The sequence below is a fragment of the Carcharhinus amblyrhynchos genome, chromosome 20 (assembly GCF_965287045.1).
Source record: "Carcharhinus amblyrhynchos chromosome 20, sCarAmb.v2.hapA, whole genome shotgun sequence".
Lineage (NCBI taxonomy): Eukaryota > Metazoa > Chordata > Chondrichthyes > Carcharhiniformes > Carcharhinidae > Carcharhinus > Carcharhinus amblyrhynchos.
In genome coordinates, this window is record NC_137343.1 from 45,196,745 (window position 1) to 45,213,457 (window position 16,713).

General features: G+C 41.0%; 2 protein-coding genes across 2 annotated transcripts; one reads left to right on the forward strand and one right to left on the reverse strand.

Annotated features, from left to right (window-relative positions):
- The first annotated feature begins 342 nt into the window (after nt 1-342).
- On the forward strand, nt 343-7,966 carry c20h22orf39 (chromosome 20 C22orf39 homolog). Its single transcript, XM_080208510.1, has 3 exons — nt 343-387; nt 976-1,143; nt 6,716-7,966. Exons 1-3 carry the CDS (start codon nt 364-366, stop codon nt 6,839-6,841), a joined length of 318 nt encoding a protein of 105 aa, XP_080064636.1. The 5' UTR covers nt 343-363; the 3' UTR covers nt 6,842-7,966.
- Nucleotides 7,967-8,068: 102 nt separating this feature from the next.
- On the reverse strand, nt 8,069-15,756 carry mrpl40 (mitochondrial ribosomal protein L40). The gene is made up of 4 exons (XM_080208509.1): nt 15,598-15,756; nt 13,687-13,770; nt 11,807-11,962; nt 8,069-8,543 (listed from the first exon to the last, which is right to left on the reverse strand). The coding sequence occupies exons 1-4, from the start codon at nt 15,624-15,626 to the stop codon at nt 8,234-8,236; spliced, it is 579 nt and encodes a 192-aa protein (XP_080064635.1). The 5' UTR covers nt 15,627-15,756; the 3' UTR covers nt 8,069-8,233.
- Between the last annotated feature and the right edge of the window lie 957 nt (nt 15,757-16,713).

Below are 16,713 nucleotides of genomic sequence, written 5' to 3' on the forward strand. Positions count from 1 at the left end.
TCACAACAACAGCCTAGAGTAAAGTTACCACAACAACAATCTATAGTAAAGCTATAGTAGTTTCAGTGAGCACGTACATTCAACAACAGTATTGAATGAATGCAATGACGTCACAATGGGAATAACCCCCACCTTTGCGCTAATTGGCTGTTTCGTCTTATGGGTAAATTGCGACAATGTATTTAATGCTGATTGGTCAGATTTCCATTCGGAGGGCGGGTCACTCATAACGGTTAAACGTTGATTGGTTAATTTATTATCAATGAGGAGAAGAGGGCGCGGAAAGGTGACAGAAGCTCCACAATGATTGGCTGCAGCCATGTCATTCACAAGACGGTGCTCAAACTGCGGAAAGGTGAAAGGATGGCGGACGGGGAGCTATGGAGAGTGAGTGAGTGCGGGCCTGTTCTGTGGCTAGGGTAATGCATTGTGTAGAAGGAGCGACCGTAGAAAGTGGATAGAGTTCTGGTGTTTGTTTTACTGGTGAACATTCGGTGTGCATAGATCAAATGACCTCCATAGGACAAATTACAGGGACAAATGCAAGATGTGATCGAAAATCGACCTGCTTTTAGATTTTAGGAAATTATTTGCCCACCACTGAAACTGGACAAGATGGAAATCGAGAATCAGATGAACTAGATTACTTTTAGCTCTGATGAAATGTTCCCCGTGTTAGGACGGCATGATTGGGAAGCCACTTCTAATATTCTTGCAAAGATCGCTTAGAATAAATGTCTACTGTTATTTTGCAGAAGTTCGGCTGTTCTGAAGACAGGACTGAAGTAACTCAGACAGTATTTGCATACTGCAGCTCAGCTGTGCATTCGTACCGTTTAAATTGTGGTCAAATAACCTTAAATAGTGGTTTACTCCTGAGGGTAGCATTCTTGGCTCACGACATGGGGTGTTTTACAAGTTCTGTGTTCTGTCAAGGTGTTTCTGACCTGGCAAATGCCTGTCTTGTCATTTCAGCCTCCTAGGTTATGCGATGATTACCGCAGTGAGTGGAAGCACTGCCGAAGTTTGGGGAATCTCTTTCATCACTACTACACATATGGAGAGTTGCCCTCCTGTCAACAGTGGAAGAAAGATTACCACAATTGCATAGAATGGGAAAAACTTAAGTCTGACGAGGCTAAGGTGGGATTTATGAAATTACTAAATATTAAATGCATCAGGATTTAGCCAAATATCACCGTGATAACTGCCAGAAGCATTTTGTTTTGAAGTTATTCTCTGATATTGTTTTGCCCCTTCTGAAGACAGTGACTTATGATCGATACATGTGTACAAGCAGTTGCAGCAGTCTAGTTGAAATAACCATTTTTATTTTGATTTGATTTATTGTCACATGTATTCTACAGTGAAAAGTATTGTTTCTTCTGTGCCATACAGACAAAGCATACAGTACATGGAGAAGGAAAGGAGAGGGTGCAGAATGTAGTGTTAGTCGTAGCTACGGTGTAGAGAAAGATCAACTTAGGTCCATTCAGAAGTCTGATGGAGCCGGGAAGAAACTGTTCTTGAGTCAGTTGGTATGTGACATCAGACTTCTGTGTTTTTTCCCGACGGAAGAAGGTGGAAGAATGAATGTCCAGGATGCATGAGATCCTTGATTATGCCGGTTGCTTTTCCGTGGCTGCAGGAGGTGTAGACAGAGTCAATCGATGGGAGGCTGGTTTGCGTGATGGGCTGGGCTTAAATTTGAACAAAGCCTGTTTTTATGGGAGGCCTGATGGCTCACCAGTACATTCTGTATCTCCCAATGTTTAAATGCACATCAGTCAGGGGGCACTGAATGCTCTTTAAGGGATGGGATTGTGCTTGGGACTATTGGGGCTGGAAACTGCTCCTTGTACTTGCTATCAAAATATAGTTCCAGCTACTCAGAGGAAACTGTTGTCGAAGAATTATTTGATTTAGTATACAGAAAAAATGTTAAAAGAACCTTGCATTTATTTGGCACCTTTCAGGATATCCCAGAGTGCCTTACAAAATGTTTTTGGGGTTTGCTCATTGTTGTAATATAGGAAACATGGCAGCTAATTTGCACACAGCAATCACATCTGGTGTTGGTGTAGTGATATTGTCACTGGACTAATAATCCAGAGACATAAGGTAATGTTCTGAAGGGCCTGGGTTCGAATCCCACTATGGCAGTCAGTAAATTTTGGAACCTGGAATGACCATGAAACAGTTGTTGTAAAACCCATTTGGTTCACTAAAAATGTCTTTTATGGATGGAAATCTTACATGTGACTCTTGAAATGGCCTAGCAATCCATTCAGTTCTAGGGATGGGTAACAATGCTGGCCCACCTATTCAGACCCACATCCCATGAATGAATTTTTAAAAACCCAGATTCTGTTTGAAGAGTTAATATTCAGCAAACAAAGCTGTTATGTTCACTGGATTGATGCTAGGAATTATGGAGGCCAACAAACTAAAAGGAACTTTATTAATGAGGTGTGTACAATACAGGTTGCTTCTTTACTCTGCACTCTGACCCACACTAGTGATCGGTGATATCATGCATATCTTATTATGCTGCGTTGCTTCTCCAAAATCAATTTGGAATCTGCAGTGCAGAAGGAGGCTGTATGGCCCATCAAACTTGCACTGACAACAATCCTACCCAGGTCCTATCCCCACAACCCCATATATTTTCCCTGCTAATCCCCCTGACAGAAAGGGCAATTTAACATGGCCAATCAACCTAACCTGCACATTTTTGGAATGTGGGAGGAAACCTGTGCAGACTCCACACAGACAGTGACCCAAGCCAGGAATTAAACCTGGATTCCTGGCACTGTGAGACAGCAGTGCTAACTATTGTGCCATCCCATATAAATACATAACATTTCCACCCCCTTTTTAAATCGAACATCCCCAGGAAATTTAAACAAGTATAACGTGAACAATAATAGTTAAGTCAGATGGTGTGGAGATTATTATTCTCTGAATGGTTGCCAGCGACCCTCAGCATCTGCTTTATCGGCACTAGTTGTAACCTCTGGTATTTTTGACTTTGTATGAAAATTGTCAGTGGTTATTTTGACTGGAGTCGATGTTGTACTTAGAGGTTGATTCCGTGCTTGGTCTGAAATTGAGGTGTTTTTCTTAAATAATTTTCTTGGTGTCAGGATTTCAGGAAGATTGAATTCAGAACCTTGCAGTTCTATCTCTGAATAGATTCTCCCCACCAACATCTGGTCCACATGTCTCTTCCAGATGATGTCATCCCGGATCTGGACGGCATATGAGACAGGTCCAGTATGTATAATGATCGTGACAGGAACTCATTTCTCTGCTGCTGAGAAGTTCCTAGGGAGAACTTCTTGTCCTTAGTGGAAAACACAGCTTTGTTTCCCATCATTCAATCTGACCTTGTTTCTTTTGGATGATTTATTTTATCTCTGGAGGTTTCAACGAGTTGAATGCTGAATGTGATTGCCATTTCACCATCAGTAATGCTGGAGAAAGTTTTGTCACTGCATGAGCAGTATTCCTTTATATGAGTAGAAATTGTTTTAGACATTTGGTCAATGTCTGACTTAAATGTATGTTCATTGTTTGCACAAAACTTTCTGCTAGTCTATTTGTAGCAGGATGATATAGTGCAGATCTAATATGTTGTGTATCATTCTCTTTTTCAAGAAACTTCCAAATTTTTGAGAGATGAACTGTTGTCATTTATCACTCACTAATTGCTCAAGAAATCCAAATTTACTAAAGATTTCTCTTAACCTCTTGATTTGTCTTTTCTGTTGAAGTTGACTTCCTTATGGTGACTTCTGGCCACATTGATTGTGTGACTAGGAATATGTGTTCTTCAAAATCATAGAATTCCTAAAGTACAGAAGGAGTCTGTTTGCCCCACTGAGTCTGCACTGACCCCATCCTTACCACGTAATACCACATACTTACCCTGCTAATCTCCCTGAAACTAGCATGGCCAATCAATCTAACCTGCACATCTTTGGATTGTGGGAGGAAACTGGAGCACCCGGAGGAAACCCAATCAGTCACAGGGAGAATGAGTAAACTCCGCACACACATAGTAACCCAAGCCAGGAATCGAATCCAGGTCCTTGACGTTGAGGCAGCAGTGCTAACCACTGTGCCGTCATGCTGCCTCACAGGTCCTGCATAATCAATGTGCATCTGTTGCTAAGCCTCTTCTGGTCATTCCCAAGGATGCAGTGGTGCTTACAAGTTTCAAATAATCTGCAAACTTTGAAATAGTCCTCTGTATATCAAGGTCTAGGTCCTCAATATATATCAGCAAAAGTATGAACATTGACTCCTGGGGAAGTCCTTTTTCCAGTTTGAAAAACAACCATTAACCTAATAACTGCTTGGCTTCCTATCACTTGGCCAATCTTGTATCCATGTTGTTATTGACCTTTTTATTTCAAGATTTTTAATGTTGCTCTCATGTCTTTGGTTTTGCACTGTATCAAGTGACTTTTGGATGTTCATGTACACCTTAACAGCCCTCTCAGTTAGCTCTTCAAAGAACTCCAGGAAGATAGCTAAACATGATTTTCCCTTAAGTAATCACGCTGGCTTTCCTTAATTAACCCACATTTGTCCAACTGACAATAAATTTTGTTCCAGATTATTGTTTCTGGATATTGCCCATCACCAAAGCTAAACTGACAGGCTCATGGTTGCCAGATTTATCCTTACACCTTTTCTTTTGAACAAGAGTGTAATGTTTGCAATTTTCCAGTCACCTGAGTATAAAGACTGAAAAATTGTGGTCATTGCTTCCTAGTTTCTACCCTCTCCCCTCAGTATCCTTGGACACATCTCATCGGTCCTAGTGCCTTATGAACTTGAAGACAGCAGATCATTCAGCTCTGCCTCTGTGAAGCAGCAACTTATTCATCACTGCTCCCCAGAAGATTGCACATTCTTCCTCTCAAACACCTCAGTAGAACCTGCCTCCATCACACTCTCAGGTAGTGCATTCCAGATCCCAACCCTTTTTTTCCTGTCTTCATTGTTTCTTTTGCCAATTACCTTAAACTGTGCCCCCTTCTTCTCAATCCTTCCACCAATGGGAACATTTTCATAGAATCCCTACAGTGCAGAATGTGGTCATTCAGTCAATCGAGTCTGCACCAACCACAATCCCACCCAGGTCCTGTAACGCACATATTTACCCTATTATTCCTTTGACATTAGGGTCAATTTAGCATGGCCAATTATCCTAACCTGCACATCTTTAGACTGAGAGGAACCCAGAGCAAACCCATGTAGACATTAGGAGAATGTGCAAACTCCACATAGACGGTAACCCAAAGCTGAAATTGAACCCGTGTCCCTGGCGCTGTGAGGCAGCAGCGCTAACCACTGTGCTACTGTACCGCCCCTGTTTGTTACGGCTTTGCGGAAAGTTTCTGTCCAACTCTTCAATATATGGTAGATCTCATTGTCAACCTCTCCTGAATAGGCATGAGTTTTGGTCAGTGGCTTAAATTGGGATGTGCCATTATTTTCTCACTCCCACATAGGAATATCCTCAATGTTGAGATGCACATGAATGCTTGAACAAGATCTTGGAAGGTACACAAGGAACAGCATCCTAACTCAGTCTTGACTTCTAAGTTTTTCACTACAATAGTTTCTGAAAAATATATATAGTACCTTTTAGTGTCGTAACACCTCCCAAAAGTATAAAACAGATTATGGCATTGAGCCACATGAGAAGAAATTAGGCCAGATAACCAAAAGAGGCAGTTTTATGGAGTGCCTTAAAGAAGGAAAGCAGAGACGCAAAAAGATAGTGGAGAAATTCTAGAACTTAAGACTGCGGCAACGGTGGAATGGCTTTTGATTTGATTTATTATTGCCATATGTATTAGTATACAGTGAAAAGTATTATTTCATGCACATCATAGGAAGTATTCTTTCTGGTGAAATTACAGCTCGGTATGGCTCCTGCTCTGCCAAGACCGCAAGGAACGACAAAAGATCATGAATGTAGCCCAATCCATCACGCAAACCAGCCTCCCATCCTCTGACTCTGTCTACACTGCCCACCTTGGCAAACAGCCAGTATAATTAAGGACTGCACACACCCCAGACATTCTCTCTTCAACCTTCTTCCTTTAGGGAAAAAGGTATGAAAGTCTGAGGTCACCTACTAACTGACTCAAGAACAGCTTCTTCCCTGCTGCTGTCAGACTTTTGAATGGATTTATCTTGCATTAAGTTGACTTTTCTTTACACCCCAGCTACGACTGTAACACTACAAGCTGCACTCTCAATTCCTTCTCTATGAATGCTATGTTTTGTGTGTATAGCGTGCAGGAAACAATACTTTTCACTAAGTTAATACATGACAATAAATCAAATCAAACACAAAGCATACTGCTCATAAAGGAAAGGAGGGACAGAACGTAGTGTTACAATCATAGTGTTAGGGTAAAGTTTTAAAAAGAATTAGAGAATATGCTGGGCACAGCGTGCAAGTAGTCCCCACGTTCCAGTGACAGCTTGATGAAAATTTCAGCACAGGAACAGGCCCTTCAGCCTCCAAGCCTGCACCAACTGTGCTGCCCAATAGAACTAAAATTATGGCATGAATATTTAGGTTGGAAGCTTATCTTCCATGCAATATATATGCTTTTTTCCACAGCTTTGGCTTTTAGCCATAAAATGCCTCAAATGTGGATCTAACTAAGTTATTTTAAATTTACAGAAAGCTTTATGTGAGAGTGAGAAGAGGAGGTTAGAAGAACAACAGCGGCACCATCCAGTCTGGGAGATGAGGAATAATCCACCAGCTGAATGGCATCTACCCTTAAGTGACGGAAAAGAGAAATAGTCAGAATTGATCATACCCTGTGGCACAAGCTGCTGGATGTTGGGATATGGTGCAATTGAGCCTGTGTAAACACTTCCCTGCTGTGCACCCAATAATATTTGGATTTAGAAGGACCCAAGTGGAAGCAGCTTTCTCAGATGCTGAGGACTATCAGTTAATCTGGATTCACTTTGAGAGGAACTATACACCTTCTGTCTTGCATCTGGTAATCAGAAAGTTGATACGTAACTGTGTCCATGGCACAGCCTGTTGCAGTAAAGTTCTGCGTTCAATAAATAAACTTAACATTTTACAAATGCTTATTTTACACCTGTGATTGTTGATGCACTTTAACAGCTGCCTGTTGGAAAGCTGGCCAACACTGAGTTGTAATGGAGATGGACCATCGAGATTATTAGACACTAGTTTGGTTGAGGAACTGGTGCAAAGAAAGACACAGGCAAAGATTTACACTTAAACCAGTTTGACAGAAAAGGTTAAATACATCAACCCTGAATTTCTGTAGGTATCCTCTCAATTTCATGCTGCAACTTTACAGATCAGCTGTGCTTAGGAGAAACTGTGAATAGGTATTAATGTAGAAATTCAGGGCACTTAAGCAGAGAAATGCTCTGTGTCAAAGCTGAAGAGGAACTTGGAACCACATTCTTTTTCCTTTAGAGAAGGATAGTGAGAAACAAGTTTGTGGAATTTTTGCAGGCTCATAAAAGATATTGCTAAATAAATTCTTAAAAGCATTTTAAGTGTAGCTACACCACAGACTGCAGAGGTGGCTGCTTCATCCCCACCTGTTTGATGGTAAAGCCAACATTTATTGCCCATGATGACACATCCCACAAATGAATAGCAACACAATAAATGGTGCAATACAAGGCACGATTACACCATCAACAGGAAACAGCTACAAGTGAGGGAGCTTACATCCTGATGAAAAGTTGAAAGTCTACTGCAGTGAGCCCTAGAAAGGGAGAAAAATTGTGTGCAAAGTAAATTTGCATAAAGTGACTAGTACAGCACAATGCAGGCCCTGGAAAACATGTTTCTGCCAGTGAATCCTACGCTACTTGTATAATCAATTTAATTATGGAGGAATTCACATTTTTGATGACTACTGAAGTCACCTGACAACATATTGGTGTTAAAACTATATCCAAAATGTAATATGGATAAAGGCACTTGGTCACAAGAAAGGATATTGCCACAATGCAACAAAGATGAACACTTAAGGAAAAATTAACAAAGCTAATTTAATAAAACCCAGCAACCTTTCTGGAAATCTGTATATGCACAATAATGCTGCAGCAGTGTGGTATATTTACATGTCAATATTCACTTTTTAGAAAAATTAAAAAAACTTAAGACAATCCAAAAGCAGCAAGGATGTCAGACATGTCACTGTGTATACACTTTTGTGATATCTCTGTATTTCCCATCAGGTGCTTCATAGTTAGGTACGGGAGGAGTAAAACTACATCCCTGTAACTCTAATGGAAACAGTTCTTTGTCCCGTTTAATGGCAGCCTGGTACAAGTCTTCCGATTCCAGCCGCAGTTCCTGCAGGGCCTGTTCCTGTGCCTTAATCATGGACTGGATCATTTCAGCTTCCTTTTCATGTTCTTTTTGCTTGTAACGTGACCATTCCTTCATCAGAAGTGCTCGCCTCTCGCTCTCTTCCACTGACAGCTGCGGAAGATCTCTGACTCTGTAGGCAAAACGTATAAAACTTTACTGCAGGCTGTGTGCTTTGTTATTTAACATGTCGTTCATGTTGCAGTCTGACCTGAACCAATACAATCTGTTAACATCTACCATTTATAAATACTGATCCAGATCTTCCAGTCAGTGTCCATGCCTGAGAATTCCTGAAAACTGACCTTTTTGCATTTTTCTTGATCCCAGCTAAAGCATCAATGGGTGAGCACAGACATCCAAATACGAGAAATGACGGACAAAGCCAGCACCTTCCCCCTGTTTACAATAGCTACCACATTCACGTTAATTTTTTTAAAATTTCAAGTCTTCCAGTAGGTGAATGGGATAATGAATGGATGAGGGTAGTAGAGTGGGGGGGCTGGGTGATGGGTTTGGGGAGGTAATTTTGGGGTTGGATGTGGCAGGGTCAGTTACAGCGCTCAGCTGTCCAATAATGGAGTCAGACCAGGCATTAACCAGTGTAACATTTTTAGGGCAAGTATGCAGCTAAGTCTTCGTCATCTGGCACTCAGCTCAGTGTCAGAGACTTTCAGAGGGTCGAGGGCAGCACAAATCAGCCCATTGAAAGTTTACACTTCCAGGTCAGTTTCAGTGCATGTCTGCATGTTGGGACTTCCTCAGGATCCTGACATGAACCTTCCAGCTTAGATCCAATCTCCCATCAACTGGACAGAGATATTTCTGAGAAATATTGGCCCAATTCTTTCACAGTGATACATACATTTAATTACTTGAAAGATTACAAACAAAAACAGCAAACATTTTGTGTACAAGATTCAATGAACAATAATGAGATGAATGACCTGCTAATCTGTCATTGGTGATGTTGATTAAGAGAGGTCAGCAAAACTCACCGTTCTTCTTCAACTAAAAGAAAATGGGATTTGGAAACTTTTGGACAGATAATGTCTCAGTTCAATGTCTTAACTCAGGAAAGAAATAAAGCCTTACATTTATATAATTCCATGAGCCCAGGCATCCCTAAGCATTTTACAGCCAACCAAGTACTTTTGAAGTGTAGTCACTATTCCAATGTAGGAAATGCAGTAGCCAATGTGTGCACAGCAAGCTTCCACAAACAGGAACATGACAATGATTGGAATCTTTGTGAAATTAATTGAAGATTAATGATATTAATTGGTCAGGGCAGCAGTAAGAGTCCCATTTGTATTAGATAGAGAACAGCAGCAAGTCCTTGGCCTTCTCTTAATAAGATAACAAAGAATAAATTGGCAGGCCATTCATCTAATTTATTGTTTGTGGAATCATGCTGTGTACAAAATGGGCATTGAGTTTGATTACAAGCATCACTACATTTTCAGCTAATTAATTGGTTGAGTGATAAATATTGGCTGGGGCACCAGAGAGAATTCCTATTTTTCAAAATTGATTTGATTTATTGTCACATGTACAATGAAAAGTATTGTTTCTTGTGCACTACACAGGCAAAGCATACCGTTCATAGAGAAGGAAGCACAAGAGTGCAGAATGTAGTCTTACAGTTATAGCTAGGGTGTAGAGAAAGATCAACTTAATGCGAGGAAGGTCCATTAAAAAGTCTGATGGCAGCAGGGAAGAAGCTGTTCTTAGGTCAGTTGATTCGTGGTCTGAGACTTTTGTATCTTTTTCTGAGGTCACGTACTTTTACGCCAAAGAAGAAGGTGGAAGAGAGAATGTCTGGGGTGCTTTGCCGAGGCAGCGGGAAGTGTAGACTGAGTCAATGGATGGGAGGTTGGGCTACATTCACGACCTTTTGTAGTTTCTTGCAATGTTGGGCAGAGCAGGAGCCATACCAAGTTATGATACAACCAGAAAGAATGCTTTCAATGGTATATCTGCAAAAGTTGGTGAGAATCATAGCTGACATGCCAAATTTCCTTAGTCTTGAGAAAATAGTGATGTTAATGGGCTTTCTTAACTATAGTGTTGGCATGAGGGGACCAGGAAAGATTTTTTAGATATCCTAATCACAAACACTTAAGCTTTCGACCATTTCCCTCCAACACTGGAAATGTAGAAAGGGGCATGTTCTCCACTACGCTTCCTGTCATGGGTATTTTGAAGCAGAGTTTCAAATTTAATAGATCATGTAAAGGACAATATCTGAACAGAGTGTTTTGAATTACGAGTTCAGAGGGTCATCAGTTGAGCTAAAGCTGGGATTTCAGATACACCTTTGACCGGTGGATGGCTGAATGATAAATTTCTTGCGCCAAATAAATTAGTCATCCTGGATTCACTGTTCTGTCTTCATTTGCGCTCACTCCCTCTGCCTCTCTCATCTAAATCTCATATCGCCATCCCCTCTTACTTCATATTTAGTTTTGTTCATTTATTCCTATGCCTCTCTCCCCTGCCCAGATGTGAGATCCACTGACATTTTCTTGCTGGGGCTATATATATGGCGATGACAACAATAATCTAATTAAACAAAATGAAAATCTAGGTCTGAAAATAAACTCTTACTAGCAATATTAAGAAAAAAATCACAATGAAATAACTGTTCAGATTGAGTGGTTGCAACTAATTACATTAAAAAAAAATCAAATCTCAACCCAGGCTTTAATAAATGGGCATCCTGCTCCCAGCACTGGAACTGGATTTAACCAAGTTTTGGATTAGTCCATTTCTGTGCAAATTGTATCAACAAGATCTCTGCACATACAATTCAACTTCTCATCCTTAATTATGACAAGTATAAACTTCAGTTACTAATATGGATTTCACAAGATATTCATAAGTATATTGGTAGGTTCCTGCATTTATCAGATATCCACTCACTGAAAAAGCCTCTTGAGAAGCAGCATTGTGAAGCCAAATGGCTGGATTAAACAGGTGTTTAAATGCACTGGTAATACTTAAACTTTGTTACATCACCAAGCTTAAACAACACCACAAAGGACTTCAGCAGTTCTACAAGGTGGCTCAACATCGTATTCTGAAGGGCAAGAATGAATGGGTAATATACTGCCCTGGAAAGTGATGCCCACATCCCATGAGTGAATAAAAGGAACTGTTGCCTTTGAGAGGCTATAATATGTCTTGAATATTGGCTCAAATTTGGGATATTTAAATCTGGGAAAATTGGATGCCTTACTGCCATTGCAATAATTTTTAAAACATGACAAACAGCAAAGAACACAACACAACCATGAAGGAACCTAACTCCCCACCAACTAGACAACAAGAATAGGTCATCTTTCTCTTTGTGAACAATGAATCTTTTGGATTTATGCCTTAGTTCACACAGACCTGGATTCATCGAGGAACTTGTTTGGAGTGATGAAATCTTCGATTGGGATCAGCTCTGGAGGAACACGTTCCAATTTTTTCAGTCTTTTTCTCAGACGGTCTCTTGCTGCCTGTTCTCTCTTGGGATCCACTTTCTTCTTTTTCTTTGGTTCAGCTCTGGAAAACAAATCCACACAAAATAGGGAGGAAATAGTTTTGGCTACACTTTTACCTCCCAGGCATCCCTCCCTGGCAATGGGATGGTGGAGGGACTTCTTTCCAGTATTTGCTGAGGCTATTTTAATCCAGCCCAAGAAGTACAGGGATGGGGCAGCAATACTTCTAACTTTCCTTCTGTTTTTCCCCAGTAAAAGCAATGAAAGCTGGGATTACATCAGGTGAAAATCACAGGCCCAAGCTCGTTCAGTACAACACAACAACCCATTTGATACAAGAATTTCAGGCAGAGGCATCATAGAATCCCTACAGTGCAGAAAGAGGTCATTTGGCCCATTGACTCTGCACCAACCATAATCCCACCCAAGCCCCATTCCTGTAACCCCACATATTTACCCCACCAATCCCCCTGATACTAGGGGCAATTTAGTATGGCTAAGCAACCGAATCTGTAGATCTTTGGACTCAGGGGAAACCTGAGTACCCAGAAGAAACCCACACAGACACGAGGCGAATGTGCAAACTCCACACCAACAGTCACTTGAGGCAGGAATTGAACCCAGGTCCCTGGCATTGTGAGGCAGCAGTGCTAACCACTGTGTCACCTTCCTGCCCCTTAAAAAGAAAGAACTTTCATGTCACATTTTCTTTTAAACACTTGTTACTTTGACATCTCCTGTTCCCTAAATGTGATGGATTAATTCAGAGCACCCATACTTTCTGCTTCCCGACCTTTGCCAGTAAATGAATTTGCCTCAAAGTGGTTGAGAGCAGCCTGGATGATATTCTCTAACCCATCCCTTGAAATGCATTTTGCTTCTGAAGGGCAAAATCAGAAATTGGTACTTAAAAGAAATCGATATGCACCACTAAGTACTGCAATTTCCCTTTTAGATTTTCAGCATCCACAGTATTTTGCTTTCCCTTTACTGCTGTATTACTTCCCAAAAGTATCATGAGACAATATTAATTCAACCATTCTTTGATCGGTGTACAAATCAAGTTTTTTTTTGCATGATTTATCTTTTCAAACACTAATGTATTCAAATGATGATTCAGGCAATTTAATGACTTCAAATTTAACATACAAAAACTGATACAGAAGTTGTTCCTCAAGAACACATTGAAAATTTCAGCTGCTGTAGGTTTTTATTCTATTTTGTTTCTATTACAAAGACATCCGAGATGGCTACACAAGAGGGTAGTCGGACAAAAATTGACATTGATCCAAAGAAGAAGTGAAAGGTGGGGAGGTGAAGAGACTTTTGGAAGGAATTCCAAATCTTAAGACTCAGATGGCTGAAGCCACAGCTTCAATGATGGCAAAGGAACTGGGGATGCACAAGAGACCAGATTTGGAGGAATGCAAGAGTTCTTAGAGTGGGCTGCAGAGCTTCAAGATGATATTGAGATATGGGAGGGCAAGCGTATAGAGGGAATTGAACAAGAGGATAAGATTTTTAAAACATGAAGTGTCTATATACAGCCATGCCATCTGCCAGTACCTCTCTCTAGTGGGCATTATACATGAGTCTTAATAATGAGTGTTGGCTGACAATTTAATTCTATGAGGAAGAATAACCTCACAAGGGTCTTGCCCTTTCAGCAAGGCTTTGATAAGCTTCTGTTAAACCACAAAATGCCAGAATAACATAATGGGTAGAGTACTGTTCCATATGAACCCAGGCAAGAAGAACTGCAGCCTGTCCTAACATAGACTGTACCTCATTGGTAAGGATTCTCTGAGTCCAAGCAGGGTCGTCCGCCAGTGACTATATCGAGCAGAAGCATTCCACACTGAACGAGGACTGGAAGAGAAGGAAAGACAATGTTCCAGATGAATTATGAGATCCATACATATGTCCCGGAGATTAACAGTTGCTGCTTTATTAAAGTTAATCCCTCCTCCTAGCAGCTGGTCTCACTCATAACAAAAGTGGAAGAAGTCAAAAGCTAACTTCTAAGAAATCAGGGATAAAAAGTCTGCTTTCCGTCCTATGCTGAGTCTGTCCTGAAGAACGCAATTCAAAAGCTTTGACAGCACATCTTTTTTGTCAATACTCAAGTCTGCTTTAAGCAACTGTATCTCCACAACTCTTGATCAACACATAGACACTGGGTTGTGCCCATTTTCTGCCAGCGTGAACTTCACATGCGCTAATACGTTGTTAAGACTGCTTGCCCGAATAAAGTAGAAAAATTCTCCAAATTAGCAGTGGAAAAAGTTATTCAGCCCCAGTCAGAAGCCTGTACCCTTGCCCCAAAGCCTTGTCTTGCTCTCTGGCTGAACAACGCAGTCTCCCAATTGGTCTGGAACTGAGATTTATTCCTTACCAACAACTACTTATTCTCCTCTGCAATATTGTCCAGCTCAGCCTTTGCCTCAGCCTCACTGATGATGAAATATTCGCTCATTCTCTACTGAACTCCGTGACTTGTTCATAGCCAGCCTCTTATGTTCCACTCTACATAAATTCATCACCTTCCTATCCTCCACAGATCATTTGTCAATTCACTGCAGCATTTTTGTTCTCGTTTACACAGCTTCCACTCCAGACTCTCTCCGAAATCTCTAAGTTACTTCCACTCAACTTCCCATCAGTGATGAGGCCCTGTCCTTAAATTCCCTCTCCTGTAACTTACTTTCCTCCCTTCAAAACATACCTAGAAGCTACCTTTAAGGCAATACATTCAGTCGACTCCAACAATCCTTCTACCAAACCTCACCAATGGCTCAATGGTAGGACTCTCACCTGAGTTGGCAGTTCAAACTCAGTTCAAGAGACACAAGACCACAATGTAGGCTGTCACTGTAGTAATGCAGTACTGAAGGAATGTCGTACTGCCGGCAGGAGATGTTGCTGTTCAGGTGAAACGTACAGCTCAGATGCAGCCCACTTTCTCAGAATGATACAGGAAATGGAAGTATTCCAAAAGCAGGGACTTTCTGCTGTACCATATTTATTCTCAACCAACATCGCTAAGGACAGAAAATACTGAAAAATCTCAGCAGCAACTGTGGAGAGAGAGTAGAGCCTTCAGTTTTCACAGATACTATCAGACCCTGTTGTTTTCTCCAGCTCTTTTTGCTTTGATTCAAATTTCAGCATTTGCAGTATTTTGCCTTTTGCTGAGAACAGATTAGGCTGGTTGCTGTTTGTGGGATCTTACTGTGCACCAATTGGGAGCCACACATGGTTAGCACTGCTGCGTCAAAGCACCAGGGACCCAAGTTTGATTCCCGGCTTGGATCAATGTGCAGAGTCTGCAGATTCTCCCCGTGTCTGCGTGGGTTTCCTCCCACAGTCCAAAGGACGTGCTGGTTAGCTGCACTGGCCATGCCAAATTCTCCCTCAGTGTACCCGAACAGGCACCAGAGTGTGGCGACTAGGGGATTTTCACAGTAACTTCATTGCAGTGTTAATGTAAGCCTAGTTGTGACTAATAAATAAACTTATTTCCTACGTTACAACAATGGGACAGCAGAAGTTGTGGAATATGCTACATAAATGCAAATTCTTTCATTTACTGTGGGGGTTTCTCGCCCCTACATGGGATTGACGCTTGTGACCGGTGAAACACACTCCCAACAGGGACAAGCACCGAATCCGAGGCCTCTCCCCTCCCAAACTCACATCAGGGCTGGCCGCATTATCCAGGACATGTCCACCTTGCAGAGTCGGCGCCTCCCCGTCCACACCTTTTCCGCTCTCTCCCTCCTCCTTTCGCCAATAGCTCTCCAAAACCGGTCCCCACGCTACCCGAGTCACCTTCAGCGGCGCACCAGTAGCAGCAACCCGTTGTCACAGAAAATACAGTCCGACTCGGGTGCAAAGTGCGCGATTGATGTTCCCACAGTCAAGCTCACTCACAACCAGTGGTTTGTTTCCAGGTCTTTCCTAAGTTTAGAAAATAAGATTTTGTTCTTATAAAATAAATGTACAGCAAGCACACCTATTTTTAACATCCAAAGTCTTCAAAAATGGGAATTAGTAGCTTAATTTATAATGTGAAACAATAACACGTCTGATAAAAAAAGCATAAATCATGGACTTAGGAAATGTGGAATTTTCTCAAGTGAACTTGCATTTTTATAGCGCCCTTCACAATGGAATGAATTGTGATATTTTTGTAATTTCAACACGATTTTGATCAAATTTCTCACTGGCAATTAACAACAAGGGCATAGAGTTACTGAATACGCTGTGATTGATTAAAATTGATAATCCATATAGCAAGAGGAAACTGATTGTTGCCTTTTAAATTTGAAAAGGGTTTTCAATTGGATTATCATAAGAGTTGGTCTTAGAAGCCTTGTTTCTTCAATAGATGGTCCTGACTTTGACAGTGGGAGGAACATTTTCAAAATGTAGAATATAAATATGCATGAAGACAAATAATGTGCTGCCATGTTTCTTACAACAGTGACTGATATCAGAAGTATTTAATTGGCTGTACCGTGCTTTGGTGATTGTGTAAGGTGATGTATAAATACAAGTCTTCCTTTTAATCAACTGGTTACCGGCAAACAGATACAGTGCTTGAATCTGGAGAATGAGACTGGGGCACTATTTGTTCTGGATTATTGTGTGCACATCTGTTCTTTTAATGATTTGAAGTAGATTAATGTCTGTGTGTGAACATTGGAATAATTAATAAAAATTAAGGAATACAAGAAATTGTTGGAATAGGGTATGGTTAATATTACCAACAAGTCCATTCTTTTTCTTATTGCCACCTTTCCTCTTGCC

What these genes read in the sequence shown, in the direction of transcription:
- c20h22orf39 (XM_080208510.1), top strand. Translation starts at nt 364, where the DNA reads ATGGCGGACGGGGAGCTATGGAGA. An exon ending in CGGACGGGGAGCTATGGAGA is followed by an intron (nt 388 to 975) that starts GTGAGTGAGTGC and finishes TTGTCATTTCAG; the next exon opens with CCTCCTAGGTTATGCGATGA. An exon ending in TTAAGTCTGACGAGGCTAAG is followed by an intron (nt 1,144 to 6,715) that starts GTGGGATTTATG and finishes TTAAATTTACAG; the next exon opens with AAAGCTTTATGTGAGAGTGA.
- mrpl40 (XM_080208509.1), bottom strand. Translation starts at nt 15,626, where the DNA reads ATGTCCTGGATAATGCGGCCAGCCCTGAT. An exon ending in AGAGAATCCTTACCAATGAG is followed by an intron (nt 11,963 to 13,686) that starts GTACAGTCTATG and finishes TTTGTTTTCCAG; the next exon opens with AGCTGAACCAAAGAAAAAGA. An exon ending in AAGTTCCTCGATGAATCCAG is followed by an intron (nt 8,544 to 11,806) that starts GTCTGTGTGAAC and finishes TTTTGCCTACAG; the next exon opens with AGTCAGAGATCTTCCGCAGC.